The following is an 8,456-nucleotide window of genomic DNA, read 5'->3' as shown; positions in this document are numbered from 1 at the left end:
GAGCCTTCGCTTTTCTATTCCTTGGCCGAACCTCTCTTTCTCTTTTTCTTCTTCTAAATTTCGAACCTTAGTGATAGAGTAAGTGCCCACACACAGCAAGTGGTAACTCAATCATAGATTGGAAGACTGTGAAGGATCACACACAAAGAGAAGGACATTCGGGCTCAGATCTTGATAATACTCTGCGACAGAAAGGATACAAGGGTTAGAGATCTGAGTGGAAGGAGACATTAATTCCGCTGCATCAATGTAAGGTTTTCTTAACTTTATATGTGTTTATTTTATCGTTTTAGAAAGTTCATATTTAGGGTGTTAAACAACATACTTGTGAGTAGATCTAAGATCCTGGTAAAATAATTTCCAACACCCAGGACATCCTAAAACGAGAGAAAATGACCAAAGAAGATAGATAACCAAACATAAGGTTGTTGGAATGAGTACGCCTCTGATGGGATGACAACCGTACTGTAGGCACAAGAAGTGGAGACAAGGTTTGTCTTACTAAAAGTACAAACTGACACCCGACCACCACTTCTTCCTCATCCATCTGCAACACTGATCCTCATGGTACAACAGAGATATTGTCTCCTCTATCATAAGGACCAAAGGGATTTCAAAATAAGAAAAGCTCAGGCATGAATACCCCAATGGAATAGTTATAAGGGATGGGAAAACTTTTGTAAGAGAACTTGGAATATCAATAAAACAATGAAATTCTTATTATTTTTAGTGTGTGGAATTGATCTCTTGATTATTGATAATCTTTCAAATTCTTATTACAAAATTTTTCTTAATTACTTAGTTGACGAGTTCTTACTGTCAACATATAATATATATATTACATTTTAAATAAAAAAATTAATTATCTATAAAAAAAACCTTACAGGTTGTTGCCTCTGCTTGTCACGACTTGCTATTGATGGTATGGTGGTGTTGGGTTGGGGCTTGCGTCGACGATGAGAGGAAGGAAGGAAGGGAGGGATGAAGAGAAAAGGTGAAGGACGAAGAGAAGGGTGTGTGCAAATGGGAGGTCAGAGACTCGGGGGGAGGTCGGTTGTGGTCTCTCGTAGGTGTGGGACTCCAACAAAGAGAAAGAGAAGGGTGTGAGTGAGTAGTGGTGGTGTGTGATTGTATGGTGGATGAAGAGATAGAGAAGGGTTGAGAGTGAGGGAGTTGTGATGTGTGTATTGTGTGCGTGCGTGTGTGCAACTAGGAGGAGAAGAAAATAAAAAAAGGTTTTAAGGTTTTTTTAATTTTAAATATATTATTATATTATATGTAATAAAAATAAAAATAAAATTGTATATAACTGGGTTGGTGGGTGGGTTCGGGTCCAACCCAAAACCCAATGACTATTATAAACCAATCAAAAAACCCGCCTGATGGTCTATCGGTTTGAGCTTGACCTGCCCAAATAGAATGGGTTTTTAAAATGTTTGAGTAGACTGGGTCGGGTCCGGGTCAAACCCGGTCAAAATATTGAGTCCTAGGTTGGAGAGTTATTTGTGTCAAGCTCTTTTGTTTTTGGACTTATGCCGTAATTTTTCTAAAATTAAATTTTAGAAAAGATAATTTAGATTTTTTTTCCCCGTGAAGTTTGACATATACCAAATCATACTCCTTAAACTTTTAAGAAATTTACACCTAGTGACCAAATTTTGAAATAAATATCATAATTGACACTGTTTATTTAATTATAGCATACCGTTTGTTTTTTATTAATTTTGTCTGTACACGTGTATACGTACACAACTTATTTTACTTTCAACATATATTATTTTGTTTTTCTCCCTCTTTCGTATTATTATTACGTTGATACACTAATTTATTCTTTTTGTTTTTCTTGAATATCTATCTACCTCTTCCCTATTATTCTTAGTTTTCATCTACATTTTCTTTTCCATGTAATAATTCATTTTCATATGATGGGACATTTATCAAATATGTATATTTTTTTTTATCTTTTTATCTCTTAATAATTTTAAATATTTTTTAATTTAAAAAATGTTTTCTAACTGCACTAATAATGGTTTGTTATCAAATATGTATATTTTTTTTTTTATCTTTTTATCTCTTAATAATTTTAAATATTTTTTATATTAAAAAATAATTTTAAAAATGTTTTCTAACTGCACTAATAATGGTTTGGTCATAAAAGTTGTATTATTGTAATGTACTCTTCAATGTGATTATTTTGATATGTGAGAATTATATGTTTCTTTACTATCACTAAAAAAGATAATGGAAATCAAAAGTGATCTTTTAGTTTCTTTTGATTTAATTAACAAAAAGAAAATTAAATTTAAACAAAATAAAATATACCAACTAATTTAATTAGTTATTGAGAAATTATTTTGTTATTAAATATTTAAAAGTTACTAAATGTATGCTTTTAGACAATATTGATAAATTTCTAAAACATATTTTCTACTTGGCTAACAATCAAACTAACACAAAATTTAATATATAGCAACAAATTTTATTGGTTAATAAAAGTTACTAGAATCTTATTTTTTATATAAGGGAACCATATAGTATATTAAAATTTAATACAATAACCAACATTGTAAATTACTCCATAATTTTTATTATTTTATTTAAAAGTTACTAAATAATATATTTAAAACAAATCTGCTTATATATTTATTAAAAAAACTTATAAAGTAACCAAATAGTATTTTAAATATTATAGAATTAGTTATATTATAAAAATTACTAATAACAGATATATGGTGAATACTTATTCTTTGTTGTACCTTATTAAATTTTTAAATAGGTTTTGAAGGTGATGAAAATGTTGCTAAAAAAATAATGTAAAAGAAACAATAAGATAGTATATTTTTACTTGAAATAAAATTTTTGTAATGTAATTAATTTTGTGATGTTTAAGATATTATTTAGTTTATTAAAAAAAAAAGATATTATTTAGTGTCTTTAAATAACGAAAAATTATATGAAATAATATAATTGCAAAATAACACTTATTGAAAAAAAAAATAGTATATCTTAGTTATATTTTTAATGACATATAGTATATAAAAAAAAAAACTAAAAAGTTTAATGAAATAGTATATAGAGATATCCATATTTATAAAAGAGAGAAATTTAAAGACATAAATAAATAATAAAAAACTAAACATCAAAACAATTGATTGGTATATATTATCTTGTCTTTGTGATTTACTTAAAAAAAAATAGTTGGCTAGGCTACAAAGAAAGAGGAAAAAAAAAGTGATGCTGAGTAAACCGAGGAGGAAACACGGAAGTGTGGATGAGTATATATTAATTTGTATTTTCGGTAAAATAATGTATTAAAATAACTGGCGCTATACATATAAATATTATTAGTTTTATGTATATATTTGAAAAATTCCCTAAACTTTTCAGGTAAAGTTTAATTAAAAGTTCCCCTCGAATTATTGAGATTGTTGAATTTAAGGATTTTTTTCCAATTTTACTAAAGAATTGTGAACGAAAATTTCGAGAGCACAATTCGGTACATATTAAAGTTCAGGAGTCATGATTTGGTGTATATCAAAGTTTAGGGTTATAATTTAATATGGGGTAAATACCATTTTGGACCCTGTGTTTCGCAAAAGTTACAAATTAGACCCTCTATTTTCTTAAATTACAATGTGGACCCTATATTTTCCAAAATGGTAAAAATAAGATCTTGAACTTAATTTTCGACAGCTTTTTTTTTTAATATAACAAATTTCAAGATAATTCCTAACACGAACATATACTATAAAAAGTAAATAGTTTTGTCATAATACATTTAGATCAATTTTTTATTAAATTTTATTTTGATAAAAAATTAGTTTAGGGTCTTATTTGTACTATTTTAGAAAATACAGGGTTTATTTTATTATTTAACAAAATAGGGGGTCTAATTGGTAACTTTTACAAATTACATAGTCCAAAATGATATTTACTCTTTAATTGATTGTAAAATGTCATTACGCTACATTTAAAATATATCTATTCTATATAAATATAGCGATATGATTTTGTCCCGTGATGTACTTTCACGGAATGTATTCCGTGGTACATTAGATGGGTCTCAGGGTACATTAAATGAGTGTGAGGGTACGTTTCTACTTTTTAACCCTAATTATCCCTAGATCATTCTCAGCCGTCAGATCAAATAACTCCCTCATCTGACGGCTGTCGTACATCACGGATTACAATTCATGAAAGTAAAATAATACGACAAAATCATATCCCTATAAATATATATAGACAATCGTCATATTAATAAAATTGAATGAAATTAAATAAAAAAAATGGTTTAATTTAATAATTTTAATAACTTCAAAAGTTCAAATGTCAAAATATTTTGAGAAAAAATCTTATTCTTTTAGAAAATCAATGAATATTAAAAATAAGAAAAGTGTGAACTCTTAAGTGTAAATTACCAAAGTAGTGTCTTCCATTGTAAATTGTGCAATACTTGCTCCGATAAAGGGACTACATTGCTGATCAGAGACTTACAATAAAGCTTTTTCAAACTCGTTCAAGTCCAAGGTTAGTCCTCTCTTACGCTTCATCTACCTTTTCCAATTTTACCTCTTTAAGCCCTAATTTCTTCTTCGGAGTCTTTGTTCTTCCAGATCTTCTACTATGATTTTCAGTTCTCAGCCAGTTGTTTCTGCAATGATTATCTGTAGGAGTAGATATTTACTTATCTGTTTGAATTGATTTTTCATTCTGAGTTGTGTTTTTTTTTTTTTTTTTTTTTAATTTGGGGAGTAGGTTGAGTTGGAAATGGTAATTTGATATTTTTTTAGGTGTTAATTTGTGTTCCGTCAGTAGGAAACTAAGAGAAAGTAGAGGAAAATTGTAAAGTTTGAGACTTTTTAACTAGTTTAATTTGGAATATTGAATTTAGCAAACTCAATTGGGTAATGCGTCGGTGGTGAGATCGGTTGAATTCTCTAATTTGTTAGAGAAAAATAGGAAAGAAGCATAGAAAACTAGAAATTCAATTGTATTCCTATATCTTTCTCTTCCATAATTTAATGGGCATATTTTTCTTTTACGTTTCTCTTCAATGAACAAAATTAATATTTCACATTTTGGTGTTGCGAAATTGTATATCATGTATTATTTCCTTTAGAAAGTGAAGTTTTTTTTTATGTCTTTTTATTATTGAGGTATAACTTTTTCTGCTTTTGGAAGATTGCTTCATTCAATAGGTTTCTTTGAATTGTGGAATAAACATTTCTTCTTTGAAGTATCCAAGAGTGAGTTTTAGTGTTTTACTTTAAAGGGTATCATGGAAATCGAAATCTTTCGCTGCTCTGAACCTATCTAATGTAATCTCAAATTAGCTAATTACAGTTTCAAAAGGTTTCATTTTTCATTTTGTATTTTCCATATATAGCACATTTTATTCTAATCAATCACTGTGTTGGCTTTTCTTCTTTAGATTGTTTGATGGAATTGACGCTTACATAAAACATTACATTGCTGTTTCAGTTACGGAAATGTGTATGTATGCATGTTTGTGTGTGTAGCATTTAGTACCCCATGTAGTTTATTTATCTTTACAGCTGACTTGGCGCTAATACGTTCCTATACAATTCTAATTAACTCTCACAAGTTCCTGTGGCTTTTGTAGGTTGCAGTTTCTCTAGTCAACTGCTCGTTGAAGAAACAGTGCAACTTTGGTGCAAACTTTGTGGTAGTTGATCATGCCTTGCTAAATTAAACATATGAAGACGACTTTTAGATAGAAGGGATATAAAAAAGAAGGTTCTGTAGGGATTATTTTTTATCTTTTCATTTGATCATGGAGTCTTTATGGAAGCTTTTGTATTTGCTGGAGCCCGCTCCAATCACACTAATTGTGACTGCAGTAGCTGTGACTTTCGGAGCTGCATTTCGCGCTCTTAACTATGGAAAAGAAATGGAGCGTAATCGTGATTTTTCAGAAGCATCAATTACATTAGATCGGTCTCAAGCACTCATGATCCCAGTAATGAGCTCTATTAGTTTGTTATTGATGTTTTACCTGTTCTCTTCAGTCTCACAAATCCTCACTGCATTCACAGCCATTGCCTCTATTTCATCCCTGTTTTTCTGGTTCTCTCCTTATGTAGCCTTTTTAAAGTCAAAGTTTGGTTTGGCCGACCCTTATGTGTCACGGTGCTGCTCGAAGTCATTTACAAGGACCCAAGGGCTGCTATTGTTGCTGTGTTGTGGTACAGTTGCATCTTGGCTTGTCTCCGGATATTGGATACTAAACAATTTGTTGGGCATATCTATATGCATTGCCTTTGTGAGCCACGTTCGTCTCCCAAACATCAAAATTTGTGCTATGCTCCTTGTTTGTTTGTTTGTATACGACATATTCTGGGTATTCTTCTCTGAGAGATTTTTCGGAGCGAATGTTATGGTATCGGTTGCAACACAACAAGCATCAAATCCTGTGCACACTGTTGCTAATAGCCTAAGTCTCCCTGGGCTACAAATGATTACCAAGAAGCTGGAGCTGCCTGTGAAGATTGTCTTTCCAAGAAACTTGTTGGGTGGAGTAATTCCTGGAGGAAATGCCACAGACTTCATGATGCTGGGTCTTGGTGATATGGTATGACAATTCTTTTCTCACTATTACTATATGATGAACATCAACTATGTTTATAGTGATACAATCAATTGTTACTGATGAACTATTATGTACATTATATATGTACATATATTGTTCAATCAATCATTATAATAAAAAGATGATCCTGATGTCTGTTCGTGTTCAAATATGACTTACTGTTTAGTTGCTTTCCTAATCTGGGGCCAAAACTTTTGTAGTTTCTGTATATCCATCTTTCTAAGAATCGTGAAATATATCTTTGCACTTTACCAATTTACAATATGCTTTGTGAACTTATTCATCAGTCATAGTTATTACAAGTATCAATCCATGGTGTATATAAAATATAACATTTGATCATTTTTTTTTGTTTTGTGACAATGATATCTTTGGAATGCTTGAGTTCAAGTTATCTTCAAGAGGAGAAAAAAAATGCTCTCTCTTTTCCCCATTTCTCGGTCTCTGTAATCTAAAAGAAACGTCTTCAAGATGAGAACTTATACAATTCTGGTTTTTTACTATGAATATCATTCTGGCTTAATGATACTAACTGTCAAATGGTTCATAATTTATTTCTAATGTTGTTTTGCTCCAGGCGATTCCTGCAATGCTTCTTGCACTGGTCCTCTGGTTTGATCATCGAAGAAGCAGAGATACGGTAACTCTCTTAGATCTACATTCTTCGAAAGGACACAAGTACATATGGTATGCCCTTCCTGGATATGCCATTGGACTCATTTCAGCTTTGGCAGCTGGTGTTCTGACTCATTCCCCTCAACCTGCCCTTCTTTATTTGGTAATTTTCCAGTGCTACAATGTATCCATTTTCAGTCTTTCCGAGCTGTCTTGCTTGGTTTGTACTTGTTGATTTTTCCTTCCATTAACTTTGTAAATTTTCTTAATGAACATAGGTGCCTTCTACCCTGGGACCAGTTGTTGTCATATCTTGGATAAGGAAGGAGCTAGTGGAGTTATGGGATGGCCCCATGTCAAATCTCACTGATAAAGTTCACCAGGTTGATGTTTAAGCTTGTTTATCTTTGTATCCAATAGCCACATGGTGCTTGTGGAAGAGCCATTTGAAAGTTGTAAATTCACTTTGGAAATCCTGATAGAAAATTAGCAATCAATGGTTATTTTGTTATAATCTGATTTTGGGCTTTACACAATGCCCTTCCAGTACTCAAGTTTCACTAATGAAAGAAGCAGAGCATATATATGTGAATTGAATCTCATCCTCTCCTCCCTTCTTATACATGAATAAGTTCTTGCCATAAGAAATTTCATATTTTTTAAAAATGAAAAGGAAATTTAAAATATTGGTTTTTGAGAATATTTAGATATATTTTGTGTAGATTCGGTTATTGATTTCAGAATAAGGAGAAAAATTAGAGGTGCATATCTTTATATTTGAAATGTGAAACTATTTAAGGTCCACTACAATAATGGTAAAACTTATATTTAGTGTTGTTTTAACATTAAAATTAACACTAAATTTTTATCTATTTCAATCATACCACTAAAAAGTACATTTTAGCAAATCTTAATAATTGAACTATTATTTAAAACCTAAACAAAAATCTTTATGATGTTTATAATGCCTTCTAAATTTAGTGGGACACTATAAATATACTCATATTTAGATTAATGTTTACAGCTTAGTTAGATTGCATTTAGTATTAAACTACACTATATTTGACATTTTGCCATATGGTTGGAGTTGGCCTAAAGGAACTATTAAAGCTTCCTTGCTTCAATCTTGCTTACTCCAAAGGAAGAAGAAAAAGAACTCGTGTGATTGGAGTGCCACTCTCCAAATCTAAGTAGGTGTAATTAGACTATCCTTGAAAAATTGTGCTATATT

General features: G+C 30.7%; 1 protein-coding gene across 2 annotated transcripts; it reads left to right on the top strand.

Moving 5' to 3' along the window:
- Positions 1-4,358: 4,358 nt before the first annotated feature.
- Positions 4,359-7,827, top strand: LOC115716586 (signal peptide peptidase-like 1). Of its 2 annotated transcripts, none has more exons than XM_030645414.2 (4): positions 4,359-4,527; positions 5,624-6,592; positions 7,188-7,388; positions 7,504-7,827. In XM_030645414.2, the coding sequence occupies exons 2-4, from the start codon at positions 5,795-5,797 to the stop codon at positions 7,618-7,620; spliced, it is 1,116 nt and encodes a 371-aa protein (XP_030501274.2). In that variant the 5' UTR covers positions 4,359-4,527; positions 5,624-5,794; the 3' UTR covers positions 7,621-7,827. The 2 variants fall into 2 exon arrangements, with proteins under 2 accessions (XP_030501274.2, XP_060971376.1); XM_061115393.1 differs by having other exon boundaries at positions 4,500-4,666.
- Positions 7,828-8,456: the final 629 nt, after the last annotated feature.

The sequence above is a fragment of the Cannabis sativa genome, chromosome 5 (assembly GCF_029168945.1).
Source record: "Cannabis sativa cultivar Pink pepper isolate KNU-18-1 chromosome 5, ASM2916894v1, whole genome shotgun sequence".
Lineage (NCBI taxonomy): Eukaryota > Viridiplantae > Streptophyta > Magnoliopsida > Rosales > Cannabaceae > Cannabis > Cannabis sativa.
This window is presented reverse-complemented; position numbering and strand designations above follow the sequence as displayed.

Bases quoted from the DNA above. Each gene is read 5' to 3' on its own strand.
- LOC115716586 (XM_030645414.2), top strand. From the start codon at position 5,795: ATGGAGTCTTTATGGAAGCTTTTGTATTTGCTGGAGCCCGCTCCAATC. The intron at 6,593-7,187 runs GTATGACAATTC...GTTTTGCTCCAG, and splicing joins TGCTGGGTCTTGGTGATATG to GCGATTCCTGCAATGCTTCT. The intron at 7,389-7,503 runs GTAATTTTCCAG...TAATGAACATAG, and splicing joins AACCTGCCCTTCTTTATTTG to GTGCCTTCTACCCTGGGACC.